We start from the raw sequence: 21268 nt of genomic DNA, 5'->3' as shown, positions 1-21268 counted from the left end.
TCTGCTAATCCGCATTGGGCCAGCGTGGTGGACTATTGGCCTAACCCCTCTCATTCTGAGAGGAGACTCGAGCTCAGCAGTGACCCGTATATGGGTTGATATCGATCGAAGAATAATAATAATATTTACTTTAATAGATGTTTGACTTCATGATTAGGCTTGCTTTGGTTGTATTTAAAAAATAAGAAACAGGAACAAAATAGATAATTATTCATACTTTCTTTTCAAATTGAGATGGCCCACTCCTGTTAGATCATCCTTAAAGATTTTGCGATAAAATTCTCATTATTTTCCTCCTACTATAGGTATGTAACTAGAAAGGTAACTCAGAGTATAAACAATATTCCCTTCTCGATTACTACTTTTGGTTAACAGCTGCCGGTGACAAAGGTCCAGACCCTCCATCGCCCAATAACTTTTATTAGTAATGGTAATAGTTGGATGTTGCCAGAAGGCTTGATTGACCAATTTTTTTATACCCACCCCTCCTCAATATCAATTAAATTAGACTAAACAAACGGACTTCCAGTATTGAGCGACGTCAATGTATCCTGAAACAACAGAAGTGGTTGGAGCAGAGATGACTACGGCTGTGGTGGATTTGACTGCAAGATCGGCAATTACAGCTCCTGCAGCCTTTTCCTCTTCAGCTTTGGCCGTCCACACTTGGCACCGGGAACTGTCCTGCCCAATCACGAAGAAACGCCCATCCTCGCTGCAGCACTTAGTGATGAGAATTCACAGACTTTATTAAGAATATCCAATTGTTCCTTATAATTGAACATTAATTTATAATAAGGAAAGAAAAATTAATAACTAAGAAAAAAAACAATAAGATAACGAAAGTTGGCTTACTTTCGTAATAAGATTAGTGGAGAATAGCAATATAAAAATATTCGCAAAAAGGAGAAAAAATCTAGGAATCACTTGTTAATTTTCGGACAACTCTCTTGGACTTCGAGTATTGTGGGACCTAATGAGAAACGGCAGCAGAGCACGGCATCGGAGCAGGGCTACGGCCGGAGTGGGAATGGTTTCAAGATCTGTTAGTGGCATCATACAGCTCTTGTAGCCACTTCCATATCGGGCGTTGTCGTATACATCTGGCTCCTTTGACCGTCCTGCTCATTCGTTGCCCATCCTTGGTGCACCACTAAGTAAGACCAACCCGGTGATAACCCACTTGGACTTTTTGAAACAACTAGCAACAGAAGTGGTTAGAGCAAGGATGACTATTAACTAGGGCCAGAATTGATGTGCCTTCAGAATCTCATAATAGAGTCGATATACAGCTTCGAGGGACATTTTAATAACGGCCGTGGTCATACAAACCGACCATCGGCAGCCGTCCTGCCCAATCACGAATATTCGTCCATCCTTGGTGCAGCGCTTAGTGACACTGGCCTTTCTTTAGGGATTACCTTCACCGTTTCCGTTGACTAACAAAATGTTACTTCTTCTTACGATTTTGCGACCACAGAACATAAAGCGCTTCTTAGTAGACGTAGACAAAGACATTGACTCACATAAACTCTTACTCGTAATTATTTATGACAGAAAATATCAACAATCAAAACTTAACTCTGACAGTTTTTTGTTTACTTGGTACACTTAAAAATAATAATTAAGAACTAGTAATTATCAATGTTACAAGTGTAGGTACAGTTATAAGAAAAATATAACATCTCACAGAATCCACATGAGAAATAAAAATATAATAATCAAGATCTAACTAACGGAAAATCAATAAGATGAATGGCGAATGAGAATATAGAATGTAAGCCGAACTCGTATAAAAAGAGAAAAAATCTAGAAGCACTTGTGGAACTAATATTTTTTGACAATCCTTTTGGACTTTGAACATTCTGGGACTTTGAGGTTTCCTGCAGCAGAGGGACCAGCAGAAGCAGAAGTTGTTGGAGCAGGGATGACCGCGGCCGACTTGGAATACTCCTCGGGATCTGATAATGGCATCGACACACAGATCCTGAGGGTATTTCCAAAACGGGCGTGGTCCATTCATTTGGCGTCTTTGGCCATCCTGCTCAACAGGAAGATGGATTTCTTAGTAACACCGACCCGCTGACTACCTACTTGGACTTCCAGTTATGTGCAATGTTAATTTCCTAGAACAACATAAGTGGTTGGAGCAGGGATGACTACGGCTGAGGTGTAATTGGCTGCAAGATCGGTAATTACAGCTCCTGAAGCCATTTCCACATCAGCTTTGGCCGTCCGCACCTGGCGTCGGGAATTTTCCTGCCCAATCACAAAGACAATGCAGCACTTAGTGAGGAGAATGACTCTGATGTAAGGAACCCAGCAAACGAAATTTCAGAGTTCCGCAAGCCGGACTTAAGGATAAAAGGCTTCTTTAGGTTTTGAAATGGACTAACAAAATTTAATTCTTCATACGATTTCTCATCTTTTAATCAACCACCATGAAAATGAAAACATGTTGGTAAGTTATACGTGAATCAGTGTATGTACTCGTACTGCCAATGTCGTTGATCCGCCTAGGCCGCATTAATTATATCAATTTTCTGGAACTGCTTTGTTCGTTCAAATGGTATCAATGTTGGCTTGCTTATAAAGCCGTTTTCAACCGTATACAGCTTCTATATTTGGACTTCGCTTTTTGATGTCGGTCTACGTTGTTATTTACTTTAACATGATTTTTATCAAGTTTATCTATATTATATTTGTGTTTTATATATTATGTAATCAATAAGTCAAAACTAAATCTCCTCTAAATTAAAGTTAACTTGATGGAATTTTCGAAAAGCAGTAAGACATCGCTTCTTCCATTGCGCTTCACTTATCATAGGCCTAACTTAGCGTAGTAAATTCTTTGACTCTTCAGCTAATTCAATGGTGTAATTAAATTTGGATGGAGATAGTTATAACACCAAAGTGTATCCCCCGATTTTTCATATTATTCTTGATTTACATCACAAATTCAACTAACTTCAAAAATGTTCTAAACTTACAACCGAAAAATAATGTCGCGTGTGCTTTTATATCATTTTGAAGGCGTTGCTCAAATTAAGAATACTCAACGACCAATAGTTTTTAAAAATGACCCCATATATGTATAATATTTATCTTTCTGTGTATTTTTATGTAACAGCTTATATACTATACGAATTTAATTTAAACATTTCATTTTATTTAAACTATTGGAAAGAAGAAAAGGACAGGTCTTTATTTATAAGTTATGTCACACATCACAATAATCTAAATTATATCTAACAGATATCTAAAAGCACCAGCTCTAGACTCCGCGCCACGAAACAAGTGCTAATAATGTCATAAAGTCGTTTGTCAATTTTAATTCAAATTTTCGCCGCGGGATTTCATTCGTGGAGCGGTTTATATATTGCGATGTGTGACATAACCTAGAAAAGAAAGGCCTCGACTCATAATTTTGCTATATAACATATGACAAATATGCCTGTTCTCCTCCAATTGGTCAGAAGAGACTGTGGGTACGACAATTGACTACGGGCGGGGATCGAACCACCACCTCACGGTGATGAGTCCGGTCCTTTACCACTGAGCTATTGCGGCTCCAAAATATCGACAACATAAATGTTAATGAACGTATGTATTTTGTAATTTGTTTAGCATTTATGTTAGAGTTACATCAATGACACGATTGTTCTCTCCTGCAGGATGCGCTGCGTGGCAGACGTTCGGCATCTTTGCGTTCGGCTGCACCAGCTCAACGCACAGATGAGTCGGGCCGAAGCACCCCATCAGTGTTGAACCGCACTTCCCCCTCACCAGCCGACACCCCGGCCCCGAAGAAGTCTAACTGGGAAGTCATTGAGCACTTCTCTCCCAACCGACTTAAGGAAACCAAGGTAAGTCATTATAATCTTCAACTTCGGTGTTTTATAGGACAGCTATATTTCGGAGAGTGCTCACGGCTCAGCTGGCCTTTTTACTAACTTTGAGTATCTTTAGTCGTCATCATCATCATCATTATCAGCCGATGGACGTCCATTGCTGGACATAGGCCTCTTGCATGGACTTTTAAGCAAAAGGGTCTCAAGTATCTAATATCCAGCGTCCAGCGTTGGTGAATTTCGTGTACATCTTTAGTTGATAACCATGAAATTTACCAACTAACTAGTGTTAGTGATTCTTAATACGTTACGTGATATTTGTATTCACTATTAATTTATAGGTAACTGAACAAAACTAGAGTGTTTCACATTGTGATTTTCTATAACAGTGGCCTTTACTGAATGCGAGAAATGCGGTTGTTATTGATTTGTTGTTAATTATGTTAGGTGGCTAATAGATTAAAGTTAGTAAATAAGCAAGCTGTAACATTCGACCCCTTGACTCTACACTTACCATCAGATGAGAACATGGTCAAACACGAGCCTATCTAGAAAAAGAATAAATGTTAAAATAATGATACTACATTGTATCTCGAAGTACTCGTATATAAATGACTTCCTCGCCGATATTTATATAGCTTACACATATACGTTCATGAAAATATTTTCTTACTTTCAACCCTTGCGAGAGTTTTGGGAAGAATAAACGAGATATTTTGATAAAACAAGTAACGTGGTTACGTGCGCTTGAATATTTTAACAAACAATACGTTCGAAATTCTGCTGTACCCACCGATATGATCAAATTGAATATCTAACACATGGCAAACTGTGCCGACCAACGTGTATTTGAATTTGTGTTTCTTTCAATCAATCTCAATTGTTTGTGAAATGGTCTTTCTCGCTTTTTTATTAGGAGATCAAAATTTTTTGGGTTTTGTAGTCAATATCAACAAGTACCCTGTCACAATTATATACGCCATATTCGTCTGTCATCTATCCATTCACGGTGTAGCTCATAATTTCGGACTTGCTTGCGGACCCGGTCAAGTATCACTTACACTTCACTTGACTTATGTGCACTTCTTCCCTAACCCCAAGCCTTACCTTACCCCTACCTACCCCAACGCTACCCCGACCCTACCCGTACCCTAAAATACAAACAGACACATACACTTTCACACTTATAATATTATTATGGATTATTTAGGAGTCACGTCAACAAAGAAGTAAAATAATACTTATTTTAAAAAAATATATTGTCCTAGTTCGTATCGTTGAGGAGTTCCCTTGTCTGTATTTTGGCATCATCGATTCCAGAACTTTATTATATTGTACTACTTTAAAATACCTAATGGACATCTTTTTCCCTCGATTCCTCCAGGATCTCAATATCAGATCCTGACTTGATCACTATGGGACTACATGGGAAGTATACAGTTTTAAACAAAAAATAATTTTTCAAATCGGTTGAGGTGTACATACATATAGAAACATACCAATCAACTTGAGAACCTCCTCCTTTTTGAAGTCGGTTAAAGACATGAGAACCTATTCCGATGCCTTACGCGGTACTACGTATTGTAGAAGAGGGCCAGCGCGACTTATGTTCCTAACATAGAGTATTAAAAACCGGGACACGTATCCGACCGAGGCAACCATCCGGCTTTTAACCTATTTTGTTTTCTTTTTTGTTTTTGAACATTTTTTTCATTTAGTTTTACATGTCTAACTCTATACTATAAGTATAGAGAGTAATCTCTAGAACTACTAAACCTATTTTGAAAATTCTTTACTTCTTTAAAGCCACGTTATTTGTGAGTGTCCTACTGCGGTGCGTCGTTATAAATCTTTGATATGTCATTATACGAGTATAAGGTTTGAGTATAGAAAAGTTGTAACTTTTTATTCCGAAAATAAGAATAAGAATCATTTATTTGCAAGAAACATTACATTTAGTTATACAAAGATGTTCTTATGTATTACGTAACAATGTTTCACCATTAATAGTTATACAAATGTTTATTGTTTAATTAAACGTTTATTATTATGGGTTAACCAGCTCGTGCAAGAAAGCTGCATGTTGAAGTTATAATTTGTATTCCGATGAGGCATGTTTCCGACAGCCGATGTGGCACGCAATATCTCGAGTAGGTACATCCGGAGCGCACATCCAGGACTTCAAAACGAACGTGTAAATAGCTGAAACCGTTTTCCCTTTAGTGCAAACATTTCCTGAGTCTGTCAACCACCCGTGGATATAATAGAAGCACTATTTTCTATATTTATCGTGGTAGCAAGATATGATATTATAAAATGCAGTATTTCCTATTTATTCCTGTTACTGAAACTAAGGCGGAATTATATTTGTCTAACGTGTCGTGTCGTACGTGTCCGTACGATATGGATAAAATTCGAAGCGCAAACGAGACGCCGAATTATGACTTTCACGTGAGTGAAAAGCACGGAGCGATTGACGCGCGTCGCAAATTTTATGACGTGAGCGCCAAAACCATTTTTACCTAAATGCAAGTAAATTAAACAATATAACGAAAAACAAAATGGCCATGTTCAAGATATATACCTAATTTTCTGGTGCTAATAAAACCTCTATATATCTTCCAAATTCGTCTTCTTCATTTTTCTTTATGGGGCTAAGGGCTAACCCTAAAATCTGCAGACCGCACACTGATTGATTGATTCGATATAAGGTGTTCGAGGAAAATGCTCCGGTTTATTGTTATGGCGTAAAAGCGTAAAAAACAATCGAAAAGACAACCAAACTATCCTATTCAAAATTCGCATTATTGTGTTTTGGCTAAGATCACTCACTTGTTTACATTTCAAACAAAAAACACAACAAACAGTCCATTTCTTTAGATACTACAATACCACAAACAAATAAGCAGACACACAGACCAACATCACATTTCTAGAACCTTTTTAAGTCTAGAGTTCGAAACTCATTTATCCCAATACTTTTTGGAGCCAAGTTCTTTTTAAATAGAATGGACTGGGGAAATCGTCACGTAACGCAAAAACAAAATACCAAGGCAACAGAGAATATAGGAAGTTTATTTAAGCACTCACTACAATGTTTTTTTAATATGACATGTCCAATACAGGCACGGGAAACATTTTGCATGAAATTCGCCAATTTTCGTCGCTGCGTTATTGCTTTACTCCATGCACACTTCATCGAAAATATACTTGTAATTGCATTCGCTTTGAACTGTGGTATCAGGAAATTATGGTTAGCTTCTTATTTGTTTCGTCCTGTTTTTCATTTTGTATTTTGATGATGTTTATTTACAAAACACCACGCGTATTTTGATGTTATATTTGATGGATCGTTATTACAACTGTACGGCTCACAGTATATAGTACATACCGAGAAAATGGTATGAGCCATCTTCAGTTCTCTCTTAAATCTATATAAACTACTAAGTAAGTATTCATACAGAAACTGTACGAATAAATTTATTAAATACACACGGTTACTGGATAAACTGTATATTCTTATTAGACAATTAATTGTTATTTTTCCGGTTACCGGGCGAGTAGCTTCAGTAGTGTGTGTTTTTGACGGCCTCCGTGGCGCAGTGGTATCGTGGATTTACAAAACGGAGGTCCTGGGTTCGATCCCCGGCTGGGCCGATTGATTTTCTTAATTGGTCCAGGTCTGGCTGGTGGGAGGCTTCGGCCTTGGCTAGTTACCATCCTAGCGAAAAAGACGTACCGCTAAGCGATTTAGCGTTCCGGTACGATGTCGTGTAGAAACCGAAAAGGGGTGTGGATTTTCATCCTCCTCCTAACAAGTTAGCCCGCTTCCATCTAGACTGCATCATCCCTTACCATCAGGTGAGATTGTAGTCAAGGGCTAACTTGTAAAGAATAAAAAAAAAAGTAGTCGCTCACTGGTCGAAAATGTTGACTTTACTATACTTATAATATAGTCTATAAATACACACAGACACTGGAAAAAGCTCATGCTCATCAGACAAATATTTTCCAGTTGTGGTAATCGAACCCACGGCCGAAAGCAGGGTCACTACCCACTGCGCCACACAGTCGTCAAAATAAAAGAACTTCATTCCTAAAATTGCTGATTCAAAGTTATTAGTTTAATGCAATAACAACTGGATCAGATATTTTAGCCTGAAAACCATAATAACATGAATTTATTATTTTATGTGTATTGAACATATGAGCCATGATAGCTCAGTGGATATGACCTCTGCCTGCGATTCCGCATATTGTGGGTTCGAATCCGGTCCGGGGCATGCACGTCCAACTTTTCTGTTGTGTGCATTGTAAGAAATTAAATATCACGTGTCTCAAACGGTGAAGGAAAACATCGTGAGGAAACCTGCATACCAGAGAATTTTCTTAATTCTCTGCGTGTATGAAGTCTGCCAATCCACATTGGGCCAACGTGGTGGACTATTGGCCTAATCCCTCTCATTCTGAGAGGAGACTCGAACTCAGCAGTGAGCCGAATATGGGTTGATGACGATTGAACATATTGTTTTTTTATGAGTTTAGCGAAATTGGACCCATTTCAGTATTGTGAAATCACTTTTGGTCGATCAGGCAAATACATTTGACATTCACTGACGCAATACACGTATTGCGTCAGTGAATTCACTATTATTCACTAAGCGAGGATTACTCATTAGTAATCCTAGCTTAGTAAACCGCTGATTTGATGAATGAATTGCAAGCGAACGAAGTCGCGGTTACTCACTAGTAACCTCGACTTTGTTCGCTTGCAATTAGGGTTTAAATCAGATTTTTTTACTTACAGTTTAGAATCATCAACAACAAAAATCGTGACAAATTATACACTTGAACCTTCTTTACTATTCTCTCTGTCTATTGATGTAAAATTCGTTCATTAGTTTTTGAGCTTATCGCAAAAGGACAGACAGACGCTGTGGATGACTTTGTTTTATAATATGTATAAAGTAGAGGGTGCCGCGCGGTTTCATCCGCGTAGTTCCCGTTCCCGTGAATATGTGGGTATAATATATAGCCTATGTTCGTTTAATCATTATCAGCCTGTTTCAACGGCCCACTACACGGTGACGATGCAATCTAAGATGGAAGCTACCTTACTACAGAAACCACCGAACCGGGAATTGAACAGGTAGTACTCTACGCTTTCAATTGCTCGTCTTTGTGGGGCATTTATTTATTATTACTATTCTTTACAAATTACCCCTTCACTACAAACTCACCTGATGGTATGTGGTGATGCAGTCTGAGATGGAAGCGGGCTAATTTGTTAGGAGAAGGATGAAAATCCACACACCAAAATCCCTTTTGGTTTCTACACGACATCGTACCGGAACACTAAATCGCTTGGCGGTAGGTACGTCTTTATCGGTAGGGTAAAACTAACCGCGGCCGAAACCTTCCAACAACCAGACCTGGACCAATTAAGAAAATCTCAATTGGCCCAGCCGGGGATTGAACCCAATACCTCCGTTTTGTAATTCCACCGCGCATACCACTGCGCCATGGTGGCCGTCAAAGGCCAGCATTACCGTACCTCTGATATTTTACTTTAATTAATTAAACTACGCAAGTAGTGAAGACTATCAGTTTAAATAGCACTACCAGGTAAACTTGTTACGTATTCAAGGTAAGTAAATCTAAAAGCAGTAACCTCGGTGAATAGCCAACGTCATTAAGAAACTAACTTGATCATACTTTTACTTACTCAACACCAGTACTAGCATAAACTGGCTTGCCTTCTTGCTGTGTAAATACATGAAATTTTGAATTAGAATTCAGGCGAGTGCTTTTGAACTTCTGGAAAGTGGAGTGCATTTGCGAGTCGCAACAAGATGAAAGGAAAAGGAGGAAAATATAAAGTCCTTTTAGCTTTGTGCAGCTCATATATCAACTAATTTTAAAAAATTCCTCGTTTTTCTCGTGGTTAAGTAATTTAGATTTTAGAACCATGATAGCCCAGTGGATATGACCTCTGCCCCCGATTCCGGAGGGTGTGGATTCGAATCCGGTCCGGGGCATGCACCTCCAACTTTTCAGTTCTGTGCATTTCATGAAATTAAATATCACGTGCTTCAAACGGTGAAGGAAAACACCGTGAGGAAACCTGCATACCAGAGAATTTTCTTAATTCTCTGCGTGTGTGCAGTCTGTCAATCCGCATTGGGCCAGCGAGGTGGACTATTGGCCTAACCCATCTCATTCTGAGAGGATTCTCTAGCTCAGCAGTGAGCCGAATATGGGTTGAAAACGCGAAGATAATTTGTCTCTCCCCCCCCCCCACTTGTTACCCCTAATGTCTGTTGGTTACTGAGGTAATCAAGGGGTAACTTGTAAAGAATTTAAAAAAAAAACACTCACATCAGATGACATCTTAGTCAAGAGGGAGCTTATTCCTTATAAAAAAATAAATTAATTATAAGTTAAAAAAATTGGTCGCAATAGCCATGGAACATGGTTTAATCAATACTAAAACTTCGTGTCTCTTACATTTACACGCATATACTGATGAATGAATGGGTGAGAAAAGAAGGATAGCGATTAAGATTAATGAAGATGTCTGGTATTGGTATACTAGTGAACAATCATCATGTCGAAGTAGCACAGTGTGAAACCCGCGTTCTTCAAGCTTAATTGAATGTCAAGAAGTAGACTTCAACTTGCAAGATTAGACCCATACCAAGCAAGTTAAATAAAAGTTTAAATAATACATAAGGCTCGAATACAGAACTTAATTTGAAGTTCGAACATTTAAAACCATCCGATGAATCTTAGATTAGCAGTTACCGAAGTACACTGTACATTTGTAAGTACTCGTAACATTCAGCTACAAACTTAGATAAACAATTCTCGGAAGTTATCGCAGGTTTACTTTGCGTCGCTGGCGGTAAGCAGAACTGTTGCTTAATGTTTGAGGCCCACCGGATTTAGCCGCAGGGTTCTCCTCATTCACCTTGTAAACAATGATGTTTGCCCCCAACTTTCCTCGCATTATAACAAATTTATTGACCGCTTTGTTATTACTAAAAACATAATGTAAAAAATGTTGCCCACAAGATTTTTCTTTCTGATTTCGATTCTTATTGTAAACGTCGAAGTTTTCATAAATACATATTTCATATTATTTTCAATTTCCCTTTTGACGAAACACAAAGCTTATTATTGTTATCAAAGTGAAGAAAAATATGCGATGTTTTTGTAAAATTCTTAAAACAGCACCTTTACCGCAATGTTAGTAGAACGTTCAAAGCGTAGTGCGGTTTCCTTTGGGTTCTTTTATTAATTTCAAATAGAAGTCGAAGTGAGTGGTTCTCGGTCTGGATAAATTAGATTATTAAATTTTGTTTTCCCGCAAAGAAGGGCATCTAAATTCTTGGCACCGTCTGCTACTGACGTTAATTAGCGTTGCGTGAGCTAATAAAATTATCCTCTTTGTAGATGTAAGACTTTACAATGCAGCGTTATTTTATTCAACCCAGTGCTCTACCTACTAATTACTATTTTGTTTGGATCTAATATAATATTACAAAGTGATTTACTATAAATAAACTTGTAGATTTACTGTTTATTTTCGAAAACGAGACAGTAATTTGTCAACGATCTCTCTGCCGCAATCGGCAGTACTCTGATTCGTATCAGAGAGGTCTTGGGTCGATTCCCAGCTCCGATCAATTTAAAGTTTTATATTTTCTAAATTGGCTCAGATCTGGTTTAATGGTAGGCTTTGCTCATGTTTACCAACCTACTAAGCCCACCAGAAAACCCCGCCGGCAAAGACGTACCGCAAAGTAATTTAGGGTTTCGATACGATGCCGCGTAGAAACCATCAGAGGTATGGGTAGTAAACTTGTACCTCTTCCAAGTGAACCCGCATAACTTTGTAGGTTTACAGCTGAGTTGTACCCCATTTTGTAGGTTTGGGTGTACTCTTCTATAACAAGATCCCCAAGCCTGTGATGGACCTGCCAATGCATAGCTTTAAGCAATGTGTTACTACACCATTGATGAGTTCCTTAATGATAAAGATGCTTAGAGACTATTGGATCAGCTTCCACCTTCACACAGAAACTAAAATTATAAGAATTTGTAATGTTGTCATTGTAAATTATAATATTGTATGATTTTTATAGAGCAACTGTTGAGTTTCTTGCCGGTTTCTTCTCAGCAGAACCTGCCTTCCGAACCGGTGGTAGAATCTTTATAAATAGTCAACTGACGTATCAAAACTCGTAAACTGAGGAACAAACATACACACTTAAACACAAACTTTCGCCTTTATAACAAATTCTTTGATTTTGTAAAAAAAAATGGGTCTGGTCGCAATTTAACAAACCAACCTATTTGCAATGTGTCACTGTGAATATTATCTACAATTACTTTTTTTTCACAAATAAACAACAGATGAGAGTAAATATTTCCAATGCCCGATCATAGACCCTACACTTACAACCACTCATGAAATGTAAAATATGTTTAGGTAAGTTTCCCAAAACGAATGCGTAAATTAAACAGGAATTGCCCCTTTAATCTACCGGACAGCTCTACAATTCAGGTAATTTAAAACAATTTGCACTGCGAGCACTAAACCTCTGCGAAATCTAACACACAAAGGGCCAGCCACTTTAATTGAACAGTAACCGAACGGACGGGTGAAATTACGTTAGACGAGGATAAAAGTGCTTCAACATTTTCAGCCGCAGTCCATTATTAAATTTCTCTGTGGCCTCTGTTATACGTACAAACGAAATTATAAAGTTCATGTTACTTACACAACTGGGAAAATTAATATAAATATTTTAAATTTTCATAAACTTGTTTGAATATTTAATGATGCATTCGTCATTATCAGCCTATTATTACAGGCGTACAGCTGGGTCAGGTCTCTTTGGGAGAAGGAGTATCAAATTTATTTGATGATGATGTTGATGATATCAACCCATATTTGGCTCACTGCTGAGCTCGAGTCTCCTCCAGAATGAGAGGGGTCAGGCCAATAGTCCACCACGCTGGCCCAATGCGGATTGGCAGACTTCACACACGCAAAGAATTATGAAATTTTTTGGGTATGCAGGTTTCCTCATGATGTTTTCCTGCACCGTTTGAGACACGTGATATTTAATTTCTTAAAATGCAAACAACTCTAAAGTTCCCTGGGGGTGGGGGGAGGGGTTTCTATTATGAGATGTTAATGATAATGACCGGACCTTAACTGGTCACACGGGTGTAATACAGCTAACTTCCCAGCTCCGGGCTCGGAACTATCTTATAACAAAGAAAAGTTCAGGATAGCCTGACCTCGACTCGATTCCCTTTCTTCGTGATCCGAAGCCACAAAATCTAACATCTAGACCAGCGAGGCAGTTAAAGCTTCTACCCCCACTCTTTTTAATCGCGATGTTAGTATGAAAGAGAGAAATTAATATATCAGAACTTTTGTAGTGTTAGCTAGTCTTAATAACTTCCATATATTCTAAGTAGTAGCACACTTTACAAAATATTTGGGAACTGAACGCGAAACGTGCTTCATTGTAAGTTAGAAGTTGTAAGCTTGCTTCAACATTAGTTTGCTAAATGTTTGCTTACGTACATACTCGTTCATGTTTGGAACTGGTAAGTTATGTTAATACATAAGAAGGCTAATTCAATCCCTACAATTATTTGCTGAATGCAAGAAGTTTCGAGAATAAATTATATTTTCTAGTAAAAGTGTTTTTAATAAAAACTTTTACTTAATTATTATTATTAAACTAAATTTTTCTCCTTACCTAGAAAAAAAGATTTAATAAATTGCCAGTGATTGCAGTTTTCCATCGTCTTATAGATATTAGTATTATAGGTTTTAAAAATAAATTTGTGTATGTAAATTATCTTAGGTAGGTACCAAATAAAATATCATGGAAATTGTTATGTTAAGTTGTATATTATTACTCGAAATAAATGAATTTTAATTTTAATATTTCTTCATATGATTCATTAATAGTTCGTATCATTATTATCAACCCATATTCGGCTCACTGCTGAGCTCTAATCTCAGAATGAGAGGGGTTAGGCCACGCTGACGCAATGCGGATTGACAGACTTCACATACGCAGAGAATTAAAAAGAGTCTCTGGTATGCAGATTTCCTTACGATGTTTTTCCTTCACCGTTTGAGACACGTGGTATTTAATTTCTTAGAATGCACACAACTGAAAAGTTGGAGGTGCATGCCCCGGAGCAGATTTGACCCCACACCCTACGCCTTGTCAGAGGCAGAGGTCACATCCACTAGGCTATCACGGCTCGCTTATAGTTCGTGTAATTTGCTCATTCATTGATAATTGTCAAATTATTCTACGAGTACATGCACGAGATTGACCACGAACTCCGTTAGTTGATAGCATATATCAATGAAGAAACAAAGGGACCTGAAAAAATATAAATGTAAGTACATCCCCAGAGTTTGAAGGAGTAAATACGATCCCATGCAATCAAACTCCGCGTGCCACCGGCAAGTCAAACACAGTCACTAATCACGGCGTTTCATTGAATTACACTGCCTTGGGGTCGGGAGTCGCGACCAGCTATTTGTAACTTCAAATTACAAATTTACGAGTAGTATCAATATAGTTTATATATACAGAGTGTCCTGGAAATAGCACGACGTACTCTACAGTGATAGCAACCCAGAAGGGTTTGAGATTCTTTTTTAATTGAGATAACTTAAGAGTTGACAAATAATGCCTCCGTGCCTCTGAGAGGTCGTCATTATTTGGTTTTTTAGTAGAGTCAAACAAAAGCTTAAGATCGCCAATCAACTTAGGAATAGTGTAGTGGCTTGTAGCTCAAAATCCCTTATAGAATAGAGGCTTGTACTTTTGGTAGATCATCCTACTGTTACATACGTGAAAGTTTGTATAGATGTCTGTATGGATGTTTGTTACTTTTTAACGCCGCAGCTACTGAACCGATTTGGCTGAAATCTGGAATGGAAATAGATTTTACTATGGATTAACGCATAGGCTACATTTCATCTCTGAAAACGTATGGTTAACGAGGGATTTGTAAAAAACTAATACGCGGACGAAGTTGCAAGCGTCCGTTAGTTAAAAATAATCTGATGATGATCATGAATAAAATTATAAACGCAACTCTAATACTATTAATTGAGAAGTGATCAAATTCGGAGATTAATACATCATACATGTCTTAAAATAGCTACGCGTATACTGATTACATGACATGGTTTATTCCTCATGTACAAGATCGCTAACTTGGAAGTCGAGCCATTAAAACTTTTTGACTCATTTCTTAATAAACGAGATGAACGGTGGAAGACTACGAAATGTGGGTGTAGTGACGTATGCTAAACATGTCACACCAATACCTACGATATAACGATATCCAAATTTAAAAAATTGGGCGACAAAGCACTCTGTATTTTTTTGTGTCTTACAAAAAAGGTAATATACAAATAACAAATATTAGGTATTAGTTAAAAAAGTTTTCTATACATATTTTCTACTATATAAAAATAAGTCTGGTTTTCCTCTAGGGTTTAGGGTAGGGGTAGGGGTAGGGAAGGGGTAGGGCATGGATAGGGTAGGGATAGGGAAAGGTAGGGCTAGGGTAGGGGTAGTTGAAAGTTTACATCGACTTTCACGCGGAGGAAGTTGCGGGCGTCCGCTAGTATTTATTATAATTTTCTAGTCTATTTGACGAAAAGCGCCATTATACTTTCGTCGCAATAAAGTTATGAAGTTCAAAAGGTCACGAAAATCACTTTTTCGCAAATATTTCGCGAACTATTGCTCGGAGGTCAATAGAGGTCATTATAAAAATTGTTCCTAATTTATTTCACCTCTATTTCCTCATAAAATGAAAATACCTAGCTTACCTAGGAATTTTCCCCCAGATAAAATCTAAAACCACTGGACTATAGCTGTACACAGTTGAAGTGAGCTCTCTAGAGGTGCCAAAAGGCGAAAATTACACGCAGATCTTTCCTATCCGCTTTACTTTATAATGCCTATTAAACACACAAATAACACTAAGAAATTAATTGCCTGTTGAAGTAAGAAACATGAACCCTATTATTTACAATTCCTTCGCCTGGTGTTAATTTAAAGGCGACTTTGCGAGATTATTCTTCCAATGAAGACCTACTCAGAAGGCAAAAGCTCTAGGACACTCATTTATCGGGTTACATAGATTTTATCAATAGAGACTAGCGGACCCGGTCAAGCATCGCTTTGACCAATGTGCTACCCTACCCTTACTCTATCCCTACCCTAACCACTGACTTGACTTTACCTCTTCTGATTGCGCCTAAGACATAACAATTGGTTTTTATTATTCTAGCTGTGTTACCCACCGTATAGTAACTATCTATACACACTTTATAAGTAACATTCTCCAAAAAGATACAATCCAAAACACTGACAGTTTTTTTTTAATTCCACTAGTGCGAGTAGATACTTAGATTATTCCGATTAGGCACACAAGTATTTGATATAATAAAATCGTTTAGTTTACTATTCATTCATTTCTTAACTTAATGGATTTTAACCAATTTTCCGTTTACTTTATTTTTACCATTACAATCTTGGTTCATTGTTTACCCATTCATTTTAATGTAAAACCAAGCATAACTTATTGTTGAGTGGTTCGATTTTGATAAGTATTTTTTAAGTAGAAAGAGCATATTCCGGAATTGGTCCCATATAAATATCAGAAAAACAGAAGATGATTGATTGTTTTCCATTAATTGTAATATAAAACTATGCGTAACTTTTTACTGAGTGGTCTAATTTTTATAGTTCTTTATTTTCTTGTAAAGGGTACATTTTGTAGTAGGTCCCACATACATTTGGAATAACAATTCCAACCCTAATGAGAGGAAAACAGAGAACGATTGTTTGTCTACCCATTAATTGTACCATTGGTACCAATGGTACAATTAATTAATTAATTTGGCCTTCAAAGTGATCCGTAAATCGAAAATATTATATTTTTTTCTTTTGCTTATCCTGCATACGTTTGTGTTTTTGAAGTCGGTAGTATTTCATTATTTAATTATTTTTTATATAAATATCATAGATATTTTATAAACAATATAAATCATTCCGTCCCCACTTCAAAATGTTCCTGATTCAAAATAATATCAAAAAACAAACTTAACAAAAAAAAAAACATCAAAATCGGAGCTGTTTCTGAGGGCTCCGATAAAAATGCTTTATTAATTGTAAATTGTACAAAACTTACGCTTGAAAGACATAACTCGAATTTGGCATTCGTCTAAAAAGTAAATTATAATGTTTGTTTATTAAATATTTAACTAAGGTTAAGTAAGCATGATTATCCCTTTGTGGGTAATCGCAAAACACGCTTATTATTAATTTAAATTTATCCATTTGCTTTGTAAAGTAATTACAACAAATTTCGAGTTCACAGACCCGTGAAATATATTTACAAAACGAAATTTTCATGTCCATTTTTCTCTTATAAAATCGAGTTCTGGGTCGGGATAAAAATATTTTAAATGTCCTAATATTTTCTCGATATGTCTTGAAACCCCTCTCATTGTAAAAGAAGAATCGAGCTCGGCGGTGAACAGAATATAGGTTGATAATGATGAAAGATTGGTTTTAGTAGGAAAATTGGTGGTCTTAAACTCCCGTTCCTTTTAGTGCGCGTTAAGTTGTCGGTGCCATTAATTATTATTTTCATTCGGACAAACAATATTACTGTAAATAACATAAAATTGATTTTTTTTAAAAACGCCCCAGTTGTCGAGCGTAATTAAAAATTAATCCAGCAAGTAAAATATATTCTTATCCCAAATATTTTAGAATTCTGTACATATAATAACATATGGAAGTTATTATCTTCGAGAATAATGTTATTGTAAAAATTAAAAGTTTTTTAATGTGCTAGAAAAATGGTTGATACGTAAAATGAACAATTTTGTCATACATCATGCAATATAAAAAATAAAAAATCAAATATCTTTATTCCAAAAGTCAGCAATAATTTGGTAATAAATGCTTTAAATTTCCCGATTTTATACATCGTTGTCGTCGCCAACCCATATTCGGCTCACTGCTGAGCTCGAGTCTCCTCTCAGAATGAGGGGGGTTAGGCCAATAGCTAATTTTATACATAGACAATTGCAACATATAGTTTTGTATTGTATGCGTTTTGAAGATAAAATAAACTCTATCATCTATTGTTACGTTGTAATTTTGTATAAAAACTTGCCAAATCCGATGTGATAAGATTAACAGTCTACTTACCAGGAAGAGACAATGAAATTAAGATTTATTAACTTAACTTCATGAGGAAAAATTTTGGTAAAAGTTTTTATTACATTCACCTCAGTAAATGAAAATTCTGGAAGTATACATTTATATTATAAGTGATAGTGGAGTTGCTAGATTTCTAATTACCCTTAATTACTGAATTCTGGAGTTTTTCTTAATTTTTATTAAGCACCTGCCCTGTAGATCAAAAAACCAAATAATAAATCTTGCAAATTCGTTAAGACCTTACAAATTAATTTAAATGTAGGGTATGGTTGTCTTATTATATTTTCCGGTATAAAACTTAGTACAACTTCAAGCAACCTAATTTACATAATATTAATGTCAATCGGAAATCGATAGATTTAAAAAGAGCACTTTCCTTTTCAACTTTGATACAGTAGTTGAAAATGTAGCACTAAAAATTGGTAAATCAAATTTTTACGTAAAGCCTTCAAAATACATTTTCCCTATATCTGTAACTTATTTATTTACGAGCTTTCTGTAGCAGACTAGATTTTGCCGTACCGAAACTAGATTTTAAAATATCTGACTGAGTGCTGCGAAACAAAATTTCGACTTTTCGCATGCAAATCGGATTACCCACGTACATCTATTTTATTTTATTTTTCCTGCTCCTATTTATCGGTATGGAAGCAAATTCAAAGGGTCAAGTAGCATTATGTAAATACATAAGGGCACACATTGTATGGCCGCGTTACGGTAGCGAGTCCATCCCAAGGGACCACTGCTGAGCCTGCAATTCAATCTGGCGAACGTATTATTATTAGGTACCAACAAACAAATGTTGCGAAGTTCGTATTGTGGTGAGCATTAATTATTTTCATTGCTATAATACTTAGATAACAAAGAAAATAATATATGCCTCGTGGTTACACCCGCGTATTTCTCGTTCTTGTGGGAATTCTTTTTAATTTTTTTTTAGACTACGTTACTCTGTGAAGGTATAGCTTTCTATTGGTAACAGAGTTTTAAAATCGGTTTAGTAGATCCAGAGATTATCCCCTAAAATCTCACAAACTTTACCTCTGCATAATGTTAGTATCTAATGATTTCACAATTTCATTATAGTTTGTTATATGTTTTTAATTAAAAGTCTTAGGCATTGTTGTATAACTAATGGTCTTTATCAAATAATTAGATAGGTACTTTATAACTTACTAGCGGACGCCCGCGACTTCGTCCGCGTGGAATTTAGTTTTTCACAAATCCCTCGAGAACCATGGATTTTTCCGGAGTAAAAAGTAGCCTATGTGTTAATCTATGCTATAATATATCTCAATACCAAATTTTAGCTAATTCGGTTTAGTAGTCGAGGCGTGAAAGAGTAACAAACATTCATATCATCAAAATCACCAGTTATCGCAAATTTTGGGAAACCAAGGATTTTTTAGGTATAAAAAGTAGCCTTAGCGTTAATCCAGAGTAAAATCCATTTCCATTCCAAATTTCAGCCAAATCGGTTTAGTAGTAGCGGCGTTAAAGATTCTACTAATATTATAGAAACTTTCGTGTCTATAATATTAGTAGAATCTGTAACTATGTACTTTATAACTTATGTGTAACTTGATTTTCGTTTTGAAAATCTCGTCAAATAAAGATTTATACATCCATCACTTAGTTAAATATGACGAAAATGCAAAAAGAAGTTGCTTTACAAATCCTGCTTATAATAGTAAGAAGGCCTAAATATTTGGGATACATTTGGCTGTATATTTTCCCTTTACCATTTACAAAAGTATCCGGTATCTGAATTTTGTCACTAAATCATTACGATGTGACTCGAATAATACACATCGAACGTGATAGGAAACATAACGCAGTCATATCATCTTGATATTGCTATTATATAGGGTGATCCTGTGAAACCCCAACATCGGAAAACCCTGAAATTCTCCGGCTAAACTAAAGATTTGCCAAGTGTTAATGGCATTAGTCCGCACAGCTGTATGTATATATGTTATAAAGTGTGAATTTACATACATACACGATTAATTATTATTATTGACTTCACACACGCAGAGAATTAAGAAATTCTCTGGTATGCAACTGGTTGAAAGTTGGAGGTGCATGCCTCAGAGATTAACAAAATCTTATTTTCAATATATTCAACAAAGCTGACATTGTTCTTTGACTTGACATTTTAAATAATTTTCCTTAAAGAATATAACCTTAGAGTTATGGGAAGTACTCCCTGATCACCCTGTATAACTATAACTTCAATGTAGGTACTTGCCTGTTGATTATGTGGCTCTCAAATTATATCTCGGAACCTTTTCATGTGTGCAACATATTAGATCCATGGTGTAGAGTGATAATCTACAACATAATTACGTAAATGTTATCCTAAGTTATATAATACAATAAAAAATAAAAAGACTGTACTGTTTGCACTGCCCTGCCCCAATGACCTAACATTATTCAAAATAGCTATCGGTCCTTCGAGTCTCCTCGTTTTGCTAGCAACTCATGTAAAATTCAGTAAAATAATAATTAGCATTTCAGCGTTTTTCAGACGACTGTCAAGGGCAAATTGACCATTCATGATATTTATTCAACAGATTCAGATCTATGAACAACAAGGTATGAAATATATCTTCGTCTCAAATTATTCTGATATAAGTTACACAAACATGTCTAGGGAGGAAACACTACGCAAACAGTTTTATTTCATTTATCGACTTAACAAAGCGATACTTTCGGTTCGACCTTTCGGATTGTCTTTTTAACGGACTTCAAAAAAAGGCGTAGGTTCTCAATTCGATGTTCTTTTTTAATGTTTGTTATCGTATAACTTCGTCATTTCTTAACCAATTTTAAAAATTCTTTTTTTGTTTAAAACAGTATACTTCCTGATTATTTAATTTTCATGTAAATTGGTCGAGTGATCTTGTGTTAAAATGAAAATAACGAAATGACCTGTACTGTAGCGCTTTCGTTCAGTGAAAAAAAGAGCCACAGTATGGCAAGTAGACTGACTCTAAATTACTGAACTAATTTTTATGAAAATTAAATGCTAGCACACAAAAATGCAAAAAAACTTTAACCGTCACTGGCTTGGCACCGACTTCAAAGTGATCAGAAGGTACGGGCTGCGCC

The 21268-nt window shown here is 36.4% G+C and overlaps 1 protein-coding gene across 1 annotated transcript in view; it reads left to right on the top strand.

The window, feature by feature from the left end:
• Nucleotides 1-544: 544 nt before the first annotated feature.
• Nucleotides 545-21268, top strand: part of LOC112047963 (adenylate cyclase type 6) — a 104083-nt gene continuing 83359 nt past the window's right edge. Inside the window, exons 1-4 of the mRNA XM_052890775.1 lie at nucleotides 545-727; nucleotides 907-1045; nucleotides 1890-2068; nucleotides 3675-3866. Coding sequence (XP_052746735.1) covers nucleotides 545-727; nucleotides 907-1045; nucleotides 1890-2068; nucleotides 3675-3866 — 693 coding nt within the window. The remainder of the gene's footprint in view (nucleotides 728-906; nucleotides 1046-1889; nucleotides 2069-3674; nucleotides 3867-21268) is intronic.

Source organism: Bicyclus anynana, chromosome Z (genome assembly GCF_947172395.1).
Source record: "Bicyclus anynana chromosome Z, ilBicAnyn1.1, whole genome shotgun sequence".
NCBI classification, from domain to species: Eukaryota; Metazoa; Arthropoda; class Insecta; order Lepidoptera; family Nymphalidae; genus Bicyclus; species Bicyclus anynana.
This window is presented reverse-complemented; position numbering and strand designations above follow the sequence as displayed.